Here is a 23,209-nt window from a genome sequence, read left to right on the forward strand (position 1 = left end):
CAACCGTGAAGCACTGGGGTGGCAGCATCATGTTGTGGGGGAGCTTTGCTACGGGAGGGCCTGGTGCACTCACAAAATAGATGGCATCATGAAGACAGAAAATTATGTGGATATATTGAAGTAACATCTCAAGACATCAGTCAGGAAGTTAATGCTTGGTTGCAAATGGGTCTTCCAAATGGACAATGACCCCAAGCATACTTCCAAAGTTGTGGCAAAATGGCTTAAGGACAACAAAGTCAAGGTATTGACGTGGCCATCAAAAAGCCCTGACCTCAATCCCATAGAAAATTTGTGGGCAGAACTGAAAAGGCGTGCACGAGCAAGGAGGCCTACAACCTTACTCAGTTACACCAGCTCTGTCAGGAGGAATGGGCCAAAATTCACCCAACGTATTGTGGGAAGCTTGTGGAAGGCTATCCAAAACATTTGACCCAAGTTAAACAATTTAAAGGCCATGCTGCCAAATACTAATTGAGTGTATGTAAACTTCTGACCAACTGGGAATGTGATGAAAGAAATAAAAGCTGAAATAAATCATTATCTGCTTTTAATCTGACATTTCACATTCTTAAAATAAAAGTGGTGATCCTAACTCACCTAAAACAGGGAATTCTTACAAGGATTAAATGTCAGGAATTGTGAAAGACTGAGTTTAAATGTATTTGGCTAAGGTGTATGTAAACATCCGACTTCAGCTGTACATGTACTTCCATGCATTTCCCTATGGGGCAGAATATAATCACAATAAAACATCAAGGAGTAGGCAGTGATTTAAAACCAGCATACACACAAATAACATCAAGGAATTAGAAGAACCCTGGTTTAGGGATACCTTTAAGAAAAAAAAAAGCACTTTTCAGTATATTAAATAAAGACAATCTTGAAAAAATAATCTATCTGCAAAGCATCGATAAAGATGATCTGAGGGTCTCTCTGAGGAGTGTCTCTCTCAAAGCGCCTTTTCTCCATGACCTGTTTAGTCCTAGATGTCACACTTAAGATGGCAGTTCTGTGGAGGCGTGTATGGCCGTACATGGCACCAGTACGATGGGACTCAGATGGCCTCCGTTTGTGGCTGGGCTGAGGGTGACAGTGGAACAGGAGGTCTGTTGCTGGTGCTGCATGCCCTCCTGGTCCTCAGCCTCCATCTCCTCACACATAGACACCACGCCTCTACTGTCCTCCACTGGTCCTCCATTCTGGGCCTGCATGGGGTAGAAGTGTTTGTCCTTGTCCTCCACTGGGCTCCCTTGGCTGCTAGAGCAGTCCATAGCCTCTGCACTGTCACTGGGCATGGGAGAAGGAAGCCAGCTCTCATCTACTCTGTTCTCCTCCTCTTTCTTTACCTTTTCTTGACCTCCATGGTACGGCGGGATCTCTATCACAGCATATTTCCTGGCCCAGGCGCTGAGCACCTTCTGCCTGACCTCTTGGCCCAGCTGGGCCGGGTCACACTTGTAGACAGTGGCAGAGATGGGACAGGAGGTCGGGGGGCAGGAGCCATCTGAGAGGGCCAGCTGGGGGGAGGCAGGCAGAGAGCGGCACTGCCTGCCGGTGAACCAGGTCTCCTGCCACATGCCTGGGTGGACAGGGGCTCCAGAGTGGGTCTGGGTCCCAGAGGAAAACACGCTGTCCTGGAGAGAGTGCAAGTCGAACATCAGGGAGAACACGGACTTGCTTGGCACGTCAAAGAACTTGATCTTGCCTCCGCACAGGTCCTCACGGGCATTGAAGGGGTTGATCTTGCGGGCCCCTGGCACAGCCCTGGGGCCTGGGTTGTAGTAAGGGTCATGGACATTGACCTTCCTGCCTGGCTTGCGGGAGAAGATGTCTGACTGGCTGCGGGAGAGCCAGATGTTGCGACGAGGACGTGGTGATTTGGGAGGGATCTTGTCGTCCTGCAGACCCAACGAGTTTAACCTCTTAATCCCCTGGACCTTTTCACCTGGACCTGGAGAGAGAGGGAGAGAGAAGCAACAGTCAAACATCTCTTCCTCACAACACATGGGATTGTTATGAAGTGTAAGTTCCCAATGTAACCACCAGGGGGCAATATAAGCCAAGAACGACAGTACAGGCAAGAGAAACAAACAAGGCACAATCAAATTTTTACATTGAAGTAAATTGCATAGGTGGAAACATTATGGGAAATATATGCAAATTGTTTATAAGATATAATGTAGAAATACTAAATTGGACTGGGAAGCCGAAGGTAGACAAACAGTGAAGAGGGAGTGACTGGCCGAGGAAGGAAAACTAGCTAAACAAAAGCAAAGTCCAGAACCGGTACTCCCATGAACCAAATTAGAAATGAAATAGAATCTGAGAAAAGACGAATGATTTCCAACATACTCTCTGTGTACATTGTGGTTCCCACTTAGCAACATTACTATAGCTTATTCTTTGTTTCACAAAATCTGGTGTTTGAGAAACACTTAAGTGCTCAGAAATGTATGTCATGTTAAATTGTAGTAAGGCAACTTGAACCTGCAAGCAAACACTATCATAACAGCAGAGGAAAGGACTGGGGAAAGTCAATTACTCTTTGGGACAGAGCTGGGAGGGAAAGGACAGCCCTGGCTTGCCACTGGACCTATTTAGAGTAGACCTGAGGTACATCCAAAATGGCAGCCTATTTCCTATATAGTGTGATCCCTGGTCAAAAGTAGTACACTATAAAGGGAAAGGGTGTAATTTGGGAGGCAACCCTAGGGGATACGCAACAGGCAGATTACAATGTGGAGCAGCTACTGGCAGCCTCACTGCTGCTTGGTTTACAGCTTCTTCCTGGTTCCAAGAAACTATTTGTCTGCACTGTGCAGTCTTGACACTGTGCAAGAAACTGGGTGTCAAGTGGTGCAGGACTGTAGGCGAACACATGGCAGTCAGGGGGAGTTGCCACTATGAAAACCAATAATGTCAGGCGAAGTTTTAATGTCTGTACAAGTGCATCTGCAACACTAGATCACAGACTTGGAGATTCAAAATCATGTGTAGTGGACATTGAAGGGAAAGTGGTAACTGAGGGGCATCTTTACACTGTTGTAACTGTTTTAGGGAGTTCATCTGGTGGTGATGTTTGTGGTTTTGATAATGCTAATGTTATGCTATCCTCATAAAATTCAACTCGAGAATGAATAAAACAGTCCCACTGCCTTGGCAGTCAGTCTTCTGAAGGGGCTTTAGATATGAGGTGATTGAGACATCACCTTTGGGGATGGTCTTCTTGTCATTATCCCCACTGAGGGGGATCCTCTCTCGTCCAGACTCCTCTGCCTTCAACCGACACAAGATCTCCTCCAGCCTCTTGACGAGCTCCGGGAACGAGGGCCGCAGCTTGGGGTCCATCTGGAGAGAGGGGATAGACTAGCCAGGTCAAACAAGATAAGGGGGTACTACCTAATCAGATTATGTTACTAGTTTCTTTTCCATACAATCAAATACACATTTTGGAAGCAGTCGTGTGTTTTGGAATAATTAAGAGATTGAGGGCAGACTCACATTGCAGCAGTTGAAGGCCAGCTGTAGGAAGTCATGAGGACAGTCTCCTACCATGTGCTGGAAGGCATGATAATCCAGGCCAAAGTTCTATCAGGGAGGGAGAGGAGAGAGGGAGTAGGGGGAGAGGTCAGACAGGAAATCCATACTTTGGGATGTTATCCATGTTCATCTATTTTTGGCATCTAACCCAACAAATTGAAAGACCTGTGCTCTTCTAAACCACCCCTGGTGCCAACATCATGTCAACTAGACCAGACATGAGTGTAATGAGTGTTTGTCTTATGTAATGTCAGGATGTATCAAGGCGATAGAGGACAGAGGAAACAGAACAATCCTCACTTCAGTGCGAGGAAGGTAATCGGGGTCGGCCTGTATTCGGGCAATGATCTCACAGAGGACAATACCGTAGGAGAACACATCCGCCTGGAAACGGAAGAAAACAGAGAGACAGACATTCAAGATGAGTTCTTAGCTTTGGGGGGAGGGGAGGTTGTAGGAGACAAGTGGTCCAGTTTAGTTCAGGGTGAGGTCAAGGTTTAGAGTTCAGAAGTCAGGGACCTACCTTCTCATTGTAGGGTTCATCTCTCAGCACCTCGGGAGCCATCCAGAAGGGAGAGCCCACCACTGCCAGCTTCTCCCCCTCACCACTGCAGGCACAACACAAGTACAGCAAGAAAGACGTTAGACTGGAGGTTGTCTTTTGACCATTTTTATCACAACAATTAGCAGACAAACCAAACATTTGATGTTCCTTCTCCATGACTGTTTTGAGGAACAAGTCTATTCATGATCAGGTACAGTGCCTTGCAAAAAATGATCCAGACCCCTTTGGATTTCTTCACATTTAATTGTGTTACAATTGATTTAATTGTAATTTTTTTTGACAACAATCCAGACAAAATATGTCAAAGTGGAAGAAAAAAAACTTTTTTTAAAGACTAATAAAAATGTAATAACTAAAATATAGTCGTTGCATAAGTATTCAGCTCCCTGAGTCCATACATGTTAGAGTCACCTTTGGCAGCCATTACAGCAAAGAGTCTTCTTGGGTAAGTCTCCAAGAGATTTGCACACCTTGATTGTGCAATATTTGCCTATTATTCTTTTCAGAATTCTTCAAGCTCTGTCATGATGTTTGGGATCATGCTTCGCCAGCAATTTTCAAGTCTTGGCTTGCCATAGTATTTCAAGCGGATTTAAGACAATACCGTTACTTGGTCACTTAGGAACCGTCACGGTCTTCAACTCCAGCAACTCCAGTGTAGATTTGGTCTTTGGTCGTAAGTTATTGTCCTGCTGAAAGGTGAATTCTTCTCCCAGTCTCTGGAGTAAAGCAGACTGAAGCAGGTTTTCCTCTAGGATGTTGCCAGTACTTAGCCCTATCCAGTTTATTTTAATCCTGAAAAACTCCCCAGTATTTTCCGATGTCAAGAATACCCATACCATGATGCAGCCACCACCATGCTTGAAAATAAGGAAGCAGTTACTGTGATGTGATGTGTTGATTTGCCCCAAACATAGGGCTTTGCATTTAAGCCAGAAAGTGTATTCCTTTGCCATGTGTTTTTGCATTATTACTTTAGTGCCTAGTTGCATACAAGATGCAGGTTTTGGAATATTTGTATTCTTCTTTTCACTATGTCATTATTGTGGAGTCACGACAATGTTGTTGATCCATTAGTTCTCTCATCACAGCCAATGAACTCTAGCCATTTTAAAATCATCAAATGGCCTCACATGCCGAGTAGACCGGGCATCCACGTGCATCCACCTCCATATTGATTTTGTCCAGTCACACCAGACGCGATCAGGACGCGCAGGTTGAAATATCAAAATGAGCTCTGAACCACCTATATTCATTTGGGGACAGGTCGAAACATTCATGGCCATTTAGCCCGCTAGCTTGCTGTTGCTAGCTAATTTGTCCTAGGATAAACATTGGGTTGTTATTTTACCTGAAATGCACAAGGTCCTCTACTCTGACAATTAATCCACAGATAAAAGGGTAAACCTAGTTAGTTTCTAGTAATCTTTCCTCCTTCAGTCTTCTTCTTTGGAATTTATATGGAGGTTGGCAACCAACTTTAAGGTGCATTGCCACCTTAATGCAGACGAGCAGTTTGGATGAAATGATTGAATAACATGTGTAAATACATTTTGCAATGCTCGTGCAAGTAACGCGAGCTGTGTGGTCAGCATGTCATGGTAACATCCCTAAGCAGTTTCATTCCTGTACTGCAGCTCAGAATGATGACTATCTTTGAGCTGTCTAGGTGGTTTAATACATAATGCACAGCATAATTAGTAACTAGACCATTCTTAAAGAGAGTCAATGTCTGATTTGTTATTGTTACCCATTACTGCCCTTCTTGATAAAGATTTTGAAATAATCTGTGTTTGAAATTCAATACTTGACTGAGGGACCTTACAGATGTATGCATGGGGAACAGAGGAAGAGGTAGTCATAATTATTTTTTATGTCAACCCCTATTATTTCACACAGAGTGAGTCCAGGATTTATTTTTGGGTGATTTGTTAAGCAAAATTTTACTCCTAAACTAATTTAGGCTTGCCTAAACCAAGGGGCTGAATACTTGTAGAAAGGCTACATTGTAGTCGTTTAATTTTGTATTAATAAAATAAAATCCTCCACTTTGACAGAGAATTGTGTATATTGTTGAGTAACAATTGACAAACACATTTGAATCATCCTACTTTGTAACACAATAAAATGTGAAGAACTCCAAGGGGTCTGAATACTTTTGCAAGGCATATGTAATAAGTCCTAGCCAGGAGAGAGCGGGGCCTTCTTAACCTGCTCTGGTATTATTAGCCGAGCGCTCCAGTTTATTCCTGACCTGAACAGTACTTCATGTTCCTTCCTAATCAAATGGCCCCCTTCTACTGGCACTTGTCCATCCCTTTACCTCCCAGCCCCACATTCATTTTGTACAGGGAGATTTAACTGGACTGACTCAAAGGAGCAAATATGAAATAATAAAAACACACACACACAGACACACACACACACACACACACACACACACACACACACAGACACACACACACACACACACACACAGACACACACAGACACACACACACACACGTTGAAGTCGGATGTTTACATACACTTAGGTTGGAGTCATTAAAACTTGTTTTTCAACCACTCCACAAATTTCTTGTTAACAAACTATAGTTTTGGCAAGTCGGTTAGGACATGTACTTTGTGCATGACAAGTACTTTTTCCAACAATTGTTTACAGACAGATTATTTCACCGTATCACAATTCCAGTGGGTCAGAAGTTTACATACACTAAGTTGACTGCCTTTAAACAGCTTGGAGAATTCCAGAAAATTATGGCATGGCTTTAGAAGCTTTGAATAGGCTAATTGACAACATTTGAGTTAATTGGATGTGTACCTGTGGATGTATTTCAAGGACTACCTTCAAACTCAGGGCCTCTTTGCTTGACATCATGTGAAAATCAAAAGAAATCAGCCAAGACCTCAGAAAAAAAAAATGTAGACCTAAACAAGTCTGGTTCATCCTTGGAGCAATTTCCAAATGCCTGAAGGTACCACGTTCATCTGTACAAACAATAGTACGCAAGTATAAACACCATGGGACCACGCAGCCGTCATACCGTTCAGGAAGGAGACGCGTTCTGTCTCCTAGAGATGAACGTACTTTGATGCGAAAAGTGCAAATCAATCCCAGAACAGCAGCAAAGGACCTTGGAGGAAACAGGTACAATATATATCCAGAGTTAAACGAGTCCTATATCGACATAACCTGAAAGGCCGCTCAGCAAGGAAGAAGCCACTGCTCCAAAACCGCCATAAAAAAGCCAGACTACGGTTTGCAACTGCACATGGGGAGAAAGATTGCACTTTTCGGAGAAAGGTCCTCTGGTCTAATGAAACAAAAATTGAACGGTTTGCCCATAATGACCATCGTTACGTTTGGAGGAAAAAGGGGAGGCTTGCAAGCCGAAGAACACCATCCCAACCGTGAAGCACATGGGTGGCAGCATCATGTTGTGGGGGTGCTTTGCTGCAGGAGGGACTGGTACACTTCACAAAATAGATGGCATCATGAGGAAAATTACATGGATATATTGAAGCAACATCTCAAGACATCAAGTCAGGAAGTTAAAGCTTGGTTGCAAATGAGTCTTCCAAATGGACAATAACCCCAAGCATGCTTCCAAAGTTGTGGCAAAATGGCTAAAGGACAATAAAGGCAAGGTATTGGAGTGGCCATCACAAAGCCCTGACTTCAATCCTATAGAAAATTTGTGGGCAAAATTTGTGAGCAAGGAGGCCTACAAACCTGACTCAGTTGCACCAGCTCTGTCAGGAGGAATGGGCCAAAATTCACCCAACTTATTGCGGGAGGCTTGTGGAAGGCTATCCGAAACATTTGACCCAAGTTAAACAATTTAAAGTCAATGCTACCAAATACTAATTGAGTGTATGTAAACTTCTGACCCACTGGGAATGTGATGAAAGAAATAAAAGCTGAAATAAAATAATAATTCTCTCTACTATTATTCAGACATTTCACATTCTTAAAATAAAGTGGTGATCCTAACTGACCTAAGACAGGGAATTCTTACTAGAATTAAAATGTCAGGAATTGTGAAAAACGGAGTTTAAATGTATCTGGCTAAGGTGTATGTAAATTCCTGACTTCAACTGTGTGTGTGATTATATATATATATATATATATATATATATTTTACTTTGGGATTCAATTTGAGTCTTGATCATGTTTGATAAATAAGCATTTCCGTGGAAATGACTTACTCTTGGTTGGGAATCTTCTCAGCAAGACCAAAGTCCCCTACCACTGCCGTGTAGACATTCTCCTCAGACTTGATCAGGCAGTTCTGAGGATAAACAGCGAGCATACATTCCATCATCAGCTTCCATCAAAGCCCACATGCACAAGCCGCCGATTTAGCCAGATAAACACATCTTACAATAACATTATGTACTCTGCAGAAAACCAGTTTCCAACTCCCAAGGTTTGAAGAACAGAAACTGAAGCGCGTGTTGCTGTATATGAAGGCTGACTAGATCGACGATTCTTATCTCGGTTGTAGAAAAGGAGACACAGGTGCATCTGAAATTGCAACCTATTCCCTATGTAGTGCACCAGAAAAGTAGTGCACTATGTAGGGAATAGGTTGCCATTTTGGACACATCCATCCACAGTTAACAGCCACCCACTTTGGAGGTTAGGTCCCGGTGGAAAATGCCTTTGGAGTGCAGGTAGCCCAGGCCATTGGCGATCTCACAGGCCAGCTTGAGCCTGGCAGCCCAGCTCAGAGGCTTGTTGCTGTCCAACAGCTGCTCCAGGTTCCCACCATTGATGTACTGCAGAAAGGCCGAGAGAGAAAACACAATGCTCCCATTATTAAAATTAGGCTTCCGTACAAAAGTACACATTACTAGTATGGCTTAAATGCACATTATCTTGAATTCAATTTCCATATATAGGCCTACTGTGTGTACCCTATATAAAAAGGTAGAGAAGATACTGCACTATAAGTCAAGTCATTGTTACAGCATCCTGTCGGTCATTTGGGGCTACTCTACACACCACTCCATTCCGAAAGACAGGTCAAAGAACTCAATTGAGTTACTCTGAGCGCTCTAAACATAGCATCAATCTAATGCCAGGCACATTTGGGGACAATGACAGTGACAGACACAGATGGGACTGTGTGCAGGGAAAGCAAAGTGAAGTGGGAATGTGCTAGAAAGTAGCTCTCTCTTTTACGTTGTGCATGTCAGCTTTAATCGTGACAGGCTTGGCTGTCCCATATACAGAACTACTATGGTGACAATTAATTACAGAGAGAAATGAAAGTGGACAAGAGTAACGAAGAGAGTAAGACAGACTGACTGACCTCAATTCTCTGGGCCTCCCCAGTGGTTCTAGACTGTTGTGTTTTAGTTCTTGGCAAACTGTCACAATGACTTCATTGATGGCTTAGGAAAGTTAACATAACTCAAAAGTGTCTGTTCACACAGCTGGAACTTGTAAATATCACAATATATGAACACAGCCTATACCGTTTAATGGGATTAGTGAGCAGAATTGGGTCTGCCCAAAGTGAAGAGGTTACAACGTCACTCACTTTTGACTTGTGCTTCAGTCTACCTTTGTTCAGGTAGAATGTTTGAAGTCGACCTGATAATAAGTCAACCTAGACAATATACTGTCCAAGTAGGCCTATAGTTTACCACAGGATATGCATGCGATACCAGTGAAACAAATGAACTTCAAGTGTGTTGGATATTCATGTCCATGGGTCTAAGCTTAGGCACTAAAAGCCCCCCATGCTGTAAGGCCCTCTGCACTACCTCCTCTGTCTTCCCTCCCCCTGCCCTGCAGACCATTCCCAAACCAATCCCAGACGCAGGAGAGGATTACGTCGGCTTTACCTTACAAATTCCTCTGTAGCCCCCCTGCATCTGTCGTCTGCATGCCTAATGCTCCACTAGGAGCCTCCCCTAAATGGGTGAAGCCCAGACAAATCTTGCTGCCAGTCGGTCAGTGTGGATATGATCCACTCCATGCATCCAGTAGGTTTATAGACGAGACTCTCCAGATCAGAGGAGTGAGCGAAGCAGCGTAGGCCAACGCTAGGCACACAGGGAGGCCTGTTTTGACACGTGATCACAGATCAGAGACAGCAGGAGCAGTGGACAATAGGAGAAGAGGGGCAAAACCCAGGAAGTTGAAATGTCTTAACATGGAGTAACAAATCTACACGGATGCTATTCTTAGAATTTCTCAACTGATATTATTGACCAGCTGAGGAAACTTTCCTCAAACTAAATAAAAGCCGGGGTACTATGGGGGAAAAAAGCTAAGAAAGATGGAAAGAAAATGGGAATTTCATTGTCTCGTGACTACTGCAAGCATCTTCAAATAATGTTGTAATCCCCAAGTGGGTCATGGATTACCCAGATTATAATGCTCCTAATCGGTATTTGCCTAATGTGTAGCCTAGATCTATCAAGCAGTGGGAAAGCAGTGCGGAGGTTACTGTGCCAACCCAACAGGCCCAAGGAGCTTTATACAGAGGAGGGATTGTATCTAAGCCTGTGGCTGCACAGTAACTTGACTCTTCATTTCCTACCATGGAGGTCCGTCAGGCCCATTGCTAAATTCAGGATCCAGTCAGAGTAAACAGTACTGGTAGCTAGCAGCTAGTTCTTATAACACAGCAGTAGCTACAAAACATAACCACACGATGCAGTGTTTTCAGTACTCACAGCCTGTGGCTTTAGGCTGCTGACATCAAAGCCCAAGAGACTGGGGGTGGGGTGAGCAGAACCGATAAACTGCGAGAGCGGTATCACAGACGTTTCCCTCTCTCCCTCATCTCCATGGATCCACATATTGGATAACTTCCTGCTATCGCTCACTTGACACGAGTGCTTGGGTGAATGTGATGTAGCAGACAGTCGTAAAGCTTTTTCCCTAACTAATCAACGCTAATCATTAGCAACAAGAGAGCATGGACACACACACACGGGTTAAAAATAAGATGAGCTTGAAAACAAACCTTCGCCCTAATGGAACCCATCCCCTGGCTGCTCATTGAGAATATCAACACACACAGCTTTATTTGTGCATATGTAAACTGTTCTTTCAGGCGAACACAAGGTTCTTTCAATTACAGGTCCCTGTACTGGGTGATGTGTCAATGTTCACCTGAGAAAAACCCCTGGGCACACAGTCAAACACCTTTTCATTATATTCACACCGCTACCTTTTAGAGGGTTCTACTTGTCTGAGACTTACTCATGTAATATAACATCAAACTGACTGTCCTGCAACATGACTCAGATGGGAATATGACAGTATAAGCTACATTAAAAGCAAAACACATCTCGGCCTATACTGATGCTAGAGGACCTAGAATCACATTCCATTATCGAGTGGACAGAAAACTGAATAAGAAAACAGAGTGTCTCAACGTTCCAACCTGAAACGTGACAGCCAGCGACAGTCAGCCTACACCGGAGATACCCATCTATAGGAGGCTATAAGACACAAAGAAGAACAGTGGTTCCTCTTACCTCAGTCAGAGCATGGAGCTGGCCTTCCTGAACACACACACCCATGAACCTAGAGGAAGACAAAACAAAGAAAAAAAGACTGGTCATGTTTCCATGTAACTACCACAGTGATACATGTGGTGGAGACATATTTCCTGTTGTGCTTCTCTCACTTTGCCAATTTCTTTTAGAATCTTGATCTATATTGACATGACTAAGCTATGGGGGTCCAGAAAAAAAACATTTGAGTGGGCTGTGTATACATGTCTGTGTTTGCACAGGCAGCCCATTCCGAAAAAATATCTGACTTGGGCTGCCTATGTAAATGCAGCCTCGGTTGTACAAAATGTCAATCTGGCCGAAGGACAAAAGTCCTTTTTTTATTTTTTACCCCCTTTTCGTGGTATCTAATTATTAGTAGTTACTATCTTGTCTCATCGCTACAACTCCCGTACGGGCTTGGGAGAGACGAAGGTCGAAAGCCATGCGTCCTCCGAAACATAACGCAACCGCACGGCTTCTTAACACAGCGCGCATCCAACCCGTAAACCAGCCGCACCAATGTGTCGGAGGAAACACTGTGCACCTGGTGACCTGGTTAGCGTGCACTGTGCCCGGCCCGCCACAGGAGTCGCTAGTGCGCGATGAGACAAGGATATCCCTACCGGCCAAACCCTCCCTAACCCGGACGACGCTAGGCAAATTGTGCGCCGCCCCACGGACCTCCCGGTTGCGGCCGGCTGCAACAGAGCGCGAACCCAGAGTCTCTGGTGGCACAGCTACCAGAGACCACTACGCCACCCGAGAGGCCACAACATTGTAATTTTTATCTCAAAAGGACTATGTTCTTGGTGTGGAAATGGTTAAATATTTCTGCACTGGTGGGCTGCAAGACAAGACAAGAGGTGCAAACAAGAATGTCATTTTCAGGGGGAAAACAAGGTTCACTCTCTTGAGCTGCATACAATCTCTTTTCCCTCTCTTTTCTTGAGATACTGCTTACAAATCTTAACAGGCCGGAGTCACAGTCAAGTCTTTTTTTTCTCTAAATTACACAAATTGCCTGTATCAATATCCTAACACACGGGCCAGGCCGTATGCACAGCGAGTGTTGGAGCCGCTAGAGTTATGACCCAATAAACGTGAGACCTCGAAGGGCTCCTCAGACAAAGGCTCCCCCTCATGCTCGTCTGCCCACCCCCACAGAACTGGCTGCAACAAAGCTGTGATTGTAGCACAGCACTTACAGACACTCTCTTTCCCACCCACCACCTACAGCAGAATGTGAGCTCTGTAGAATATCATCCAGTACAGAGACACATCGCGTGTTCAGAATGGCAGGAATCACAGAGAAACTAGAACAACCAGGATCATGCAAAGCCTCGGTCAGCCTAATCCATGAGGTTATTAAATTTACAGATTAGAAATAGCTGGTCATACAATTATGTATCCTAAACATTATGTCCCATCATGATGGGTTTGGTCAAATATTTATGCCCATTTTACAGGCTCACAACGCTATATGAAAATAAAACAGCCTTGGTGAGAAGAAAGTGAAAAAGCAAAGGGCGTACATGTCAATGAAATCCAAACTCAGGATGTCGTTCCAGAAAACCATTGTTAATAGATTTCTGACCTGCTTTCTGCGGAATCAGGGAGATCAAGGTCACCCAACTGATTCCATTAGAAAGGCGAATGTCATTTTGACAAATAGCTACAGATCCAAATCTAAAAAATGACTGATATTTAGTCACATTCTAAAAAAAATACATTTAAAAATGACACATTAGGCTAGAAGTCCACAACAAAATAAGCCTACTTATGAATATGGCACCATAACTCAACTTTACTATCCCTGTATTTTACACCATTTTTTATATCCCCTTGAGATATAATTAATTCAACACCATTGCATAATATTGCAGAAGGAATTTTATGTTTCTTCAATGGACAGATCGATACACAAACTATACAAAATATTGATGATGGTGGTGTGCCGAAGAAAAATGATGCTGAATATAGTTAGTGGTAGACATCATTTTGTTTCCTGGAACTCACCGGAGGATATTGGGATGGGACAGTCTGTTCATCAGTTGGACCTCTCTCAGCATGTTGGCTCGATTACTGCTCAGTTTGTTCATCTTCAGAGCCATCACCTGGCCCGACACTCTGTGGCGCACCTGCAACAAACACAACAATCCGGTCATTTAGGCGATATCTAGGAGGTTCCATTGAAAATATACACTTCTCTCTATAACCATACAGCTCCCTTATCAATATTCCCTTCTAATGAGGACACTACTCAAAACATGATCAATATTCCCTTCTAATGAGGACACTACTCAAAACATGATCAATATTCCAAGATCATGGAGCATGACTTGCTCTACCCTTGCTCTAACCTTTCATTCCAAATTCAGAAACCATAGCAATAGGCCTGCTGACTCCCTATTTCTACTGTGAACGAGGTCAGTTACTGGCCTTCCTTGCAGCATTATCTCTGATGTGATCAAAGATAAGTGGCTGACTGTCATCCACAGTTGTGCACTAGAAGGAACAGTGAGCCGAGGCTAAGAAAATGTAGGCTATGCTTTGGTAGAGAATACATAGCCGAACACCTACAACAATACAGACCTCTCTGTATATCGCTAAGCTTAAGTCGGATTGATATGCTTTCTCAGAGGGCCATAACCACAGGAAGTTATGAATTAGGGTGAGAAAATGGTGAGCTTGATCTGCTACTGCTCACTTCCTCCAGCTGAAATATTAAGACATTGAAACCAACAGTCACTAAGAATATACTAAATCGCTCTACTCAGGTTAAAGATTGCAGGTACAATAATAGATACAATGCATATAAATGGTTATATACTGTGCATGTTATATTTTTCATAATCACTATGATCACTTTCCTACAGATATGAGTTGTATATCAACACTGTTGGAGAGAGGAGATAAAAGGAAGTTTGAGGTGCAGAAAAAGGAAGCAGACCGAGCTAGGCCTTATTTATGAAGCATTTGGATGAGTCTCTCCAGTGACAAATGCTTCTTTAGCCACTCTTGAAGTTCAAGTACAAAGAAGGAGCTAGCCTTCCTCTTCGGTGGAGTAGAGAAGCAGGCAGCAGATGGCCTCCTCTAGACCCTCCCCACTCACACTCTTTCCCCACCAGGAGAGAAAAGAGAAGAGTCTGGCTCAAACAAAGACCCATAGGCTGCTCCAGCAAGGCCCTGCACTTCCAATCTGTCTCTCCAGCTAGTCAATACCTAGTCATGTTAACACGACACAGTCTAAGAAACAGATCATTCCATTGATTTCATGCATTTTCAAAGCAATGTAGATCTATTGTCCCTTTGCTTAGACAGATATGGAAACCTCATTACACAGTAAATATTTGGGTCCATTAAGTGAGACGACAAATCAAACTGACAAGCAACGAGGGTAAGTATCATTGCACTCATAAAGCCCAAGTCATCACATGAGCCAGAACCATAGTATCTCGAGTGGAAAAGACTGGAAACAGCTAGGGATGCACGATATATCGGAATCGGACAATTTTAGCTAAAAATGCCAACATCGGTATCGGCCCAATGTCTAGTTTAACGCCGATGTGCAAAACCAATGTCAAAGCTGACGTGCATACCTATATAATGTAGGTACATGACGTAATGACTAGAGGTCGACCGATAAATCGGAATGGCCGATTAATTAGGGACGATTTCAAGTTATAATAATAAATCGGAAAACTGTATTTTTGGACACCGATTTATAAAAAATAAAAAAAGTTTTTACACCTTTATTTAACTAAGCAAGTCAGTTAAGAACACATTGCTATTTTCAATGACGGCCTAGGAACGGTTTTTACCTTGTCAGCTCAGGGATTCAATCTTGCAACCTTACGGTTAACTAGTCCAACGCTCTAACGACCTCATTACATTGCACTCCACGAGGAGCCTGCCTGTTACGCAAATGCAGTAAGAAGCCACGTTAGGTTGCTAGCTAGCATTAAACTTCTTATAAAAAATTAAAAAACAATCAATCATAATCACTAGTTAACTACACATGGTTGATGATATTACTAGTTTATCTAGCGTGTCCTGCGTTGCATATAATCGATGCTGTGCGTATTCGCGAAAAAGAACTGTCGTTGCTCCAATGTGTACCTAACCATAAACATTAATGCCTTAAAATCAATACACAGAAGTATATATTTTTAAACCTGCATATTTAGCTAAAAGAAATCCAGGTTAGCAGGCAATATTAACCAGGTGAAATTGTGTCACTTCTCTTGCGTTCATTGCACACAGAGTCAGGGTATATGCAACAGTTTGGGCCGCCTAATTTACCAGAATTTTACGTAATTATGACATAACATTGAAGGTTGTGCAATGTAACAGGAATATTTAGACTTATGGATGCCACCCGTTAGATAAAATACGGAACGGTTCCGTATTTCACTGAAAGAATAAAACTATATTAATGACCAAAGGCTCGTATTTCTGTGTGTTATTATGTTATAATTAAGTCTATGATAGAGCAGTCTGACTGAGCGTTGGTAGGCAGCAGCAGGCTCGTACGCATTCATTCAAACAGCACTTTTGTGCGTTTGACAGCAGCTCTTCGCAATACTTGAAGCATTGCGCTGTTTATGACTTCAAGCCTATCAACTCCCGAGATTAGGCTGGTGTAACCGATGTGAAATGGCTAGCTAGTTAGCGGGGTGCGCGCTAATAGCATTTCAAACGTCACTCGCTCTGAGACTTGGAGTGGTTGTTCCCCTTGCTCTGCATGGGTAATGCTGCTTCGAGGGTGGCTGTTGTCGATGTGTTCCTGGAAGCTATACTGTTACACTGGCAATACTAAAGTGCCTATAAGAACATCCAATAGTCAAAGGTATATGAAATACAAATGGTATAGAAAGAAATAGTCCTATAATTCCTATAATAACTACAACCTAAAACTTATTACCTGGGAATATTGAAGACTCATGTTAAAAGGAACCACCAGCTTTCATATGTTCTCATGTTCTGAGCAAGGAATTTTAAACATTAGCTTTTTTGCATGGCACATATTGCACTTTTACTTCCTTCTCCAACACTTTGTTTTTGCATTATTTAAACCAAATTGAACATGTTTCATTATTTATTTGAGGCTAAATTGATTTTATTGATGTATTATATTAAGTTAAGTGTTCATTCAGTGTTGTTATAATTGTCATTATTACACACACACACACACACACACACACACACACACACACACACACACACACGCACATTTTATTTATTTATTTAAATTTTATAAAATCGGCCGATGAATCGGTACCGGCTTTTTTTTTGGTCCTCCAATAATCGGTATCGGTGTTGAAAAATCATAAATCGGTCGACCTCTAGTAATGACAACATGTAAAATTTTGCGCTATACGTGCAACACAGCAGTCCTAACCTAGCCCACAATGTCCGTTGTGTGGATCGAGCAGTCAACAAGTCAAACAGTCATTGAAAGAGTAAGAACATTTCAGCAAGACAACTCAAAGGCAAAATCCATTAACGCCAAGATAATGGAATTCATTGCCCTTGACAATCAACCGTTCTATGTCGTGGTCGAGCACCGGTACACAATACCAAGTGCGCTATTTTTCAGATGTTGCCCTACCGGAGTTACACAGTAATAGCGTCACTGCTATTAGCTTCACGACTGACATTTGGACCAGCGAAATCAGCCCCATGAGCATGCAGAGTCTAACAGCAGTGGGTCGTAGAGTATTTCGTACTGGGGAAAGTCGTATTGTATGCTCATGAATGTGCTGGTTGTCATACCACTGCTGCCATTTCAATGCCATTTGAGAACATGTTTGACACTTGGAAACATGAACACACTAGCTAGCTCCATTCGAACAACTGACTCGAGAAATAAGCTCATCAACTGTGCCTGCAGCAGACGTGATACCCTTGGTCATGGCACTGAAACGCCTGCTCAACAACTGCCGACACAGGCTGTGAACAAGCGATTCGGTGGCATTCTCTCTTTACTGGTTTGCCACCATGCTCGATGCTATGTAAAAGGACCGCTACGTCGATACAGACAAGAAACAGGGTTTACATGAAATGTTACATACACAGCTGCACAAGATGGAAACGGACACAGTGACAGTGCGCACCGAGGAAGAGGCCATGGACAGAGAGGGCTGAAACTTAACTGCTTTACATATATGCTGAAATCCTGGTTGAGAATGAAGTGACTGAACAAATGAACAACGAAACAGCACAGCAAGTAAGTGACAGAAATACGTTTTTATTATGTTTTACTGTTAATGGGGACATACGTAAATGCCAACAAAATAACATTTGGTCAGTGTGGTGTGTGTATATTGTGTAACCTTTAACTAGGCAAGTCAGTTAAGAACAAATTCTTATTTACAATGACGGCCTACCCCGGCCAACGCTGGGCCAATTGTTCACCGCCCTATGTGACTCCCAATCATGGCCGGATGTGATACAGCCTGGATTCTAATCAGGGACTGTAGTGACACCTCTTGCACTGAGATGCAGTGCCTTAAACCGCTATGTCCATGTGTGTGTGTTAACTATACTAGAATGCTTAAAAGGCCGGTAAAATATCGGTATCATTTTTTTGGGCAAGGAAAATATCAGATATCGGTATCGGCCAAAAAAGTTATATCGGTGCATCACTAGAAACAGATGATGCTATAACATTAGAATGGCCCCAAGGATCAAACAGCGTTTATAACATGGGTGAGCGTTCAGGTTAATAGAGGAAGAAATGTATTTAGCATTTGTTCAACAAGAGGAATACATGTAGGGCAGCAGGCCCCAATCATGTTGAAGTTGGATGGGCATTCCCTCCCTAAAATACATGGTGTAATTACTTCCCCTCAGACAGCCTGGGGCAGGAGCCTACACGCTGCCCTTCCCCCCACCAAGTCAGTGATCGGTACTGTGTGAGTGGTGTGCATTAACCCTTTGAATTCAATGAGCAGTGAATGAGCGGTCCCAAGGCAGGCAATTGCCTACACTGTGCCGCATGGCTCCAGACCTAGCAACACCTTCACTTCTTTCAATTAAACTGAGGTTATCATTTACTATTCGATATGTAAACTGCTCAGCATTCTATTTCTGTTCCATCTGTATGTATGACTAAGATGCAAGACATGGGACATGGATGGGTGCTGACATTATTGTGGTACTTGTGCAATCAAAAACAGAATACTCTGATTTCAGTAGGTAGGGCTGAATTCTATAGTCTACAACTAATTGCATTGAAAATAAAAATGCAAATAGGCTTAACTTCCAAGAGCGCTGAGGGTGGAGGAAATGAAAACGGGAGTTACAACTAAAGTGAATGTAGGCAGTTTACTGATGTTTTGAGGTCAAGTTAAGGACTTGACCCATCAGATGTCAACAGCCATCTCTGTGCGAGTACCAACTGTCAGGTTGGGTTAGTGTAATTTACGATACAGCACTTATCCGAGAGCCATTGTAGCCTAACTACCAGTCCCATCACTAAACCTCTTCAGAGGGAGCTCTCCGAGGTGTAACCACATCGACATGGAAATATAGAAGGGCTTTTCGCTCGTCCCAAATCAGTCCATTGTGAGAGAACCGATCAATGAAATAGGGAGAGGCCACATGAGTATCTGCATGCTCTAAGGGCCTGTCTGACCTCAATAGGGGCTGGTCCATAACCTAACATCTCTGGGTGGTTTGGAGGGAGGTGCAGGGTTTTCCTACTCTGCACAGAAGTCAATGTATTAGCCAACTATATTGCGGACCAATGACATATTTAATTATAGAATGAGGGCTGAACTCAGTGTATGAGATCATAGGTTTCTAAGTAATCCGGTGTGTGTCCTTATTGTCACACACCGGATAGGTGGAGTGAAATGACATACCATTGCTTTACAGTAGGGATAAGCAACTTTGCAGGGGGTGGGGCCACAAAAAAATCGTAACTTATCATGAGGAGCTACAATGGCTCACGGGACTGAGTACCCACATCCATACCCACACATGCAGTCAGAGCCAGCCCTAGCCTTTTGGGGGCCCTAAGGGAAATGTTGTTGCAAGGTTTTAGAGTTGATTTCCTGCAATTCTACAAAATTTTCCAATGGGGCAGAGAGAAATGTTGGCAGTTAATATGATATCTGAGAGAGAGTGACTAACAAAATCAATTTGCCCCCCCCGGGCAATAATTCGACCGTGATTATGACCATGACTACAAGTTTAGATGGCTGGCTAGACTAATTAACCAATCGATTTTTTGTTGTTGTTGCTGCTGACATGGGCTAAGTGACTGACAAAAACTGCTGATGTACAACCAAATCTCAAAATGTCAGCCCAATTATTTTTCCACAAATTAATCTTTTGACCAAACACATCAGATCTTCTAACCAATCATGGTCAAAAGCCCAATAAGTGAAAAAATTAATATAAAAATGTGTCTGCCTGTAGAAACGCAGCCTATGTACTGTTTGACATTTTTTAGGTACATGATGCAATTTAGGTCTCACAGGGTTCATCTTAGATTAATTTAAAGTAGGGATGCCAATAATCTGAAATTTGTTTTGGTACAAAATCTCGTTCTCTGAGTAATCGTATTCATATAAAATCAATTCCCATTTTTTTTGCATACAAGATAGCTTGGTATTTGTGTTCTTTATTTTTATTTTATTTTTTTATCCGTTATTTTACCAGTTATTTTTTTTATAGTCTGTTTTTATCATCTTTATCAAGGGTACCAATAACTTGAGGTGACTATGTGTTGATATGAATTAATTACAACACCTACCAGGCATAAACCTCTTGCATTTCAGGTCAAGCATAACAAACTCACTCTGTAGACCTCTGAGAAGAAGCCAGAGCCGATCCACTCGCAAATGAAGTCATCAAGGCGCGTCAGGCAGGAGAAGGCACTGATGAGGGCACGGTAGGATGAGGGGCACACTCTTCCCACCTGAGACGGGGCCCATTCCCCTCCTCCTCCACCATCCAGGTCATCGAGCCGGTCAGGCCTCATGGAGGGGAAGCCGGCGATGGAGTTGCGCTTGTTCCGATCCATCATTGCCTCTTCACTGTGAACTCTGTGGAGGACTCAATGAAAGTTTCACATTTTCGACAACTCCTTTGCAACCCTTTACAGCCCTAAGGGGAAAGAAACACAAAAATCCTATCTCAGCAGGCAGACTGAGGAAATGGTGTGTTTGGGTGGTTTACAGGCTGCAGAAGACCAGCCAGAAAACACAAAAAGATTACAATTTTCAGCTGTTATCCGTAGCATCTGTATGGAAAAAAATGGTGATGCATGTACCCCTGAAGTATTGTAACTCATAAGTGTGTGTGGTGTGATCTTATACGCATGTCGTTCATTTAAGATGGAACACGTCGTGTTGCCATGAGGGGCATAATGAGCCTAATCTATTTAACACATTCCTCTAACATTTCATAATTTTTTTCCCTCAACATGACAAAAAACAAGGCAAAAAATAAAGACAAAAGCATTACTTTAGATAAGGTCAATCTTCTTAGACACACACGGCAGGGCTCCAACCCCACCGCTCTCAACAAGTTCACAAATAATGGCTCTAATAGGGATTGGTTGTCCAATTATATGAGATTAAGCCAAGATAAAGCTAAAGTACAAGACTGGGATACAAAACAAATCAGGGAGCCATGAACAGGAATAAAAGGAGACATAAGAACCCCATAGTAATGATCATAGGAAGCAGCCCTTTGATTTATATTATTCAGGACCCCTGATTTTCCCAGCATGCACAGGTCTGAGTTTACTCAAAGGGCTGGTTGTCCTCCCCTTTTCTTGAGTTAGTGACTTCACTAGAGAGGATCTATTAAACTCTGGGAAAATAATTATATTTAATTCAGCCTCTTGTGAGATTCCCATCCCCCATCCAATCCCAAACTAAAACAACTGAAATCAAATCGTCCAGTTCAGGGATCTTTTTGCTGCTTGAGCAGTATCCTTAAAAAGGATGTTATCCTCCTCTACTACTAAAAGCATCTTTGCCAATTAGCATTTGTATGATAATGATCAAACACCCACTGCCAAGAATGAGTAAAATAGCCACTTGAAACAAATCAGCTTTTCAGAAGCAGAATGAATGTAGAACATATGAGTTAGTTCTTCCATTTGAATTGCTGCTAGGCCTTGTCTGGGTAAAAAAAGAAGAAGATACATTTCCCTTCATTCAAAGCAGAAACAATATAAAAAAACAGATGTCATTTCAAACCTTCCACAGCCACATTGTGGCTACTGTATACAGGCAAAGAGGGATTTCTCCAGTCTACACACTAACTTCCCTCCCTAGCATCTCAGCAGTAGCTACACCTCATAACTGGTGAAAAACAATAAGGCCAGTGTGGACATAATGCATGCTTCCAAAGTGATACATCGCAGACTCAACTATAAAGGGACTCCGCAAGGAAAAGTGGAGGAATTTTAACAGAGGGCTGGGCCACTAATAAAAAAAAAACAGACGGGACATCCCTGTGATAATGTTTTTTTTAACCTATACAGCTGTGTAAATGGGCTACAATAAAAGGTGTATATTGTAAATCATCCTAACAGGAGGGTCAGCTGGTTATGAGGAAGTGCAAGATTGATAATCCCCATTAAAAAAAGGGATGAGTGGGTGAGGGTAGAAAACAGAAAGCATTATGTATAGGCCTATAAATGATAATATTGTAAGGTTTCTGTTGTGAAATAGGTAGTCAACGAATTGCATTCACCACATATGAGTTATTCTTAGTTTCACTATCTGAGCCTTATCTGTTGTAAATGGTGCGTATCAGGGATGGCAACAGCATACCTGACATTCCTGAGATTTTAAATAATGACCGAGTCGTGTTCATAGGAGAGGGCCCAATTTCTCCTGATCTGGAATCATCAACCTATAACCTAGCAACGAATATATCTTGAGCTTGGATACAATATGCTGACCAAATGATTGTCTAGTTAGTTACTAAATGGTCACATTACTGTTAGTTAATTTGAATGGCTGGCTTCGTTAACTAACGAGCTTGCTAAATTAGCTAGCAACCACGCATGCTGGCAGCAGTGGTAGAGTTATCAAGAGTTCTTACCTTGTCGTGTGTCATTAAAACGATGAGATGATGGACTCTTCAACAACTTGATGAAACAGGCCAAACTTAGTTCCATCTCACTGCAATAATAACTTGCAGGCTATTTTATATACTCCCCATGAACGAGCTGGTAGAGTAACGTTATCTAGCCGGCTAACTTTATTGTGGTTAGTTGGCTAGCTCGCTGGTGTAGCTAGATACCGTTAGCTAGTTTAGTTTGTCAACAGTCCAAGAGGAGATGCTAGCTAACGTTAGCCACTCCAGTTCGCTAACAAACTAGAAGTTATGCAGCCAACGCCGAAGTAACTCTAGCTAACTACACGAAATATAGCTGACCTCAAACCGTAAACTCACAGTCCCCCTTCTTATGTGGCATTTTGTTTTCTCATTAGTAAGACACAATTGCCGTCTGCCATGGTTAGATATTTCAACTGTTTGACAGCTCTGCTGCGCAGTGTTGTCTGGCTCCTTCAACACTCCCACTGACCTGCCCTCCTCCGCCTT

General features: G+C 42.7%; 1 protein-coding gene across 2 annotated transcripts; it reads right to left on the bottom strand.

The window, feature by feature from the left end:
* Nucleotides 1-603: 603 nt before the first annotated feature.
* tesk2 (testis associated actin remodelling kinase 2) lies at nt 604-23,209 on the bottom strand. Of its 2 annotated transcripts, none has more exons than XM_020463339.2 (11): nt 22,706-23,209; nt 20,442-20,688; nt 13,649-13,770; nt 11,612-11,660; nt 8,744-8,890; nt 8,318-8,400; nt 4,067-4,151; nt 3,844-3,927; nt 3,505-3,591; nt 3,213-3,351; nt 604-1,954 (listed from the first exon to the last, which is right to left on the bottom strand). In XM_020463339.2, the coding sequence occupies exons 2-11, from the start codon at nt 20,667-20,669 to the stop codon at nt 999-1,001; spliced, it is 1,980 nt and encodes a 659-aa protein (XP_020318928.1). In that variant the 5' UTR covers nt 20,670-20,688; nt 22,706-23,209; the 3' UTR covers nt 604-998. The 2 variants fall into 2 exon arrangements, with proteins under 2 accessions (XP_020318928.1, XP_020318927.1); XM_020463338.2 differs by having other exon boundaries at nt 20,442-20,749.

This window comes from Oncorhynchus kisutch, linkage group LG27, assembly GCF_002021735.2.
Source record: "Oncorhynchus kisutch isolate 150728-3 linkage group LG27, Okis_V2, whole genome shotgun sequence".
Lineage (NCBI taxonomy): Eukaryota > Metazoa > Chordata > Actinopteri > Salmoniformes > Salmonidae > Oncorhynchus > Oncorhynchus kisutch.

What these genes read in the sequence shown, in the direction of transcription:
- tesk2 (XM_020463339.2), bottom strand. Translation starts at nt 20,669, where the DNA reads ATGATGGATCGGAACAAGCGCAACTCCATCGCCGGCTTCCCCTCCATG. An exon ending in AGCTCCATGCTCTGACTGAG is followed by an intron (nt 8,891 to 11,611) that starts GTAAGAGGAACC and finishes GCCTTTCTGCAG; the next exon opens with TACATCAATGGTGGGAACCT. An exon ending in TGGCCTTCAACTGCTGCAAT is followed by an intron (nt 3,352 to 3,504) that starts GTGAGTCTGCCC and finishes CCCTCTCTCCAG; the next exon opens with ATGGACCCCAAGCTGCGGCC.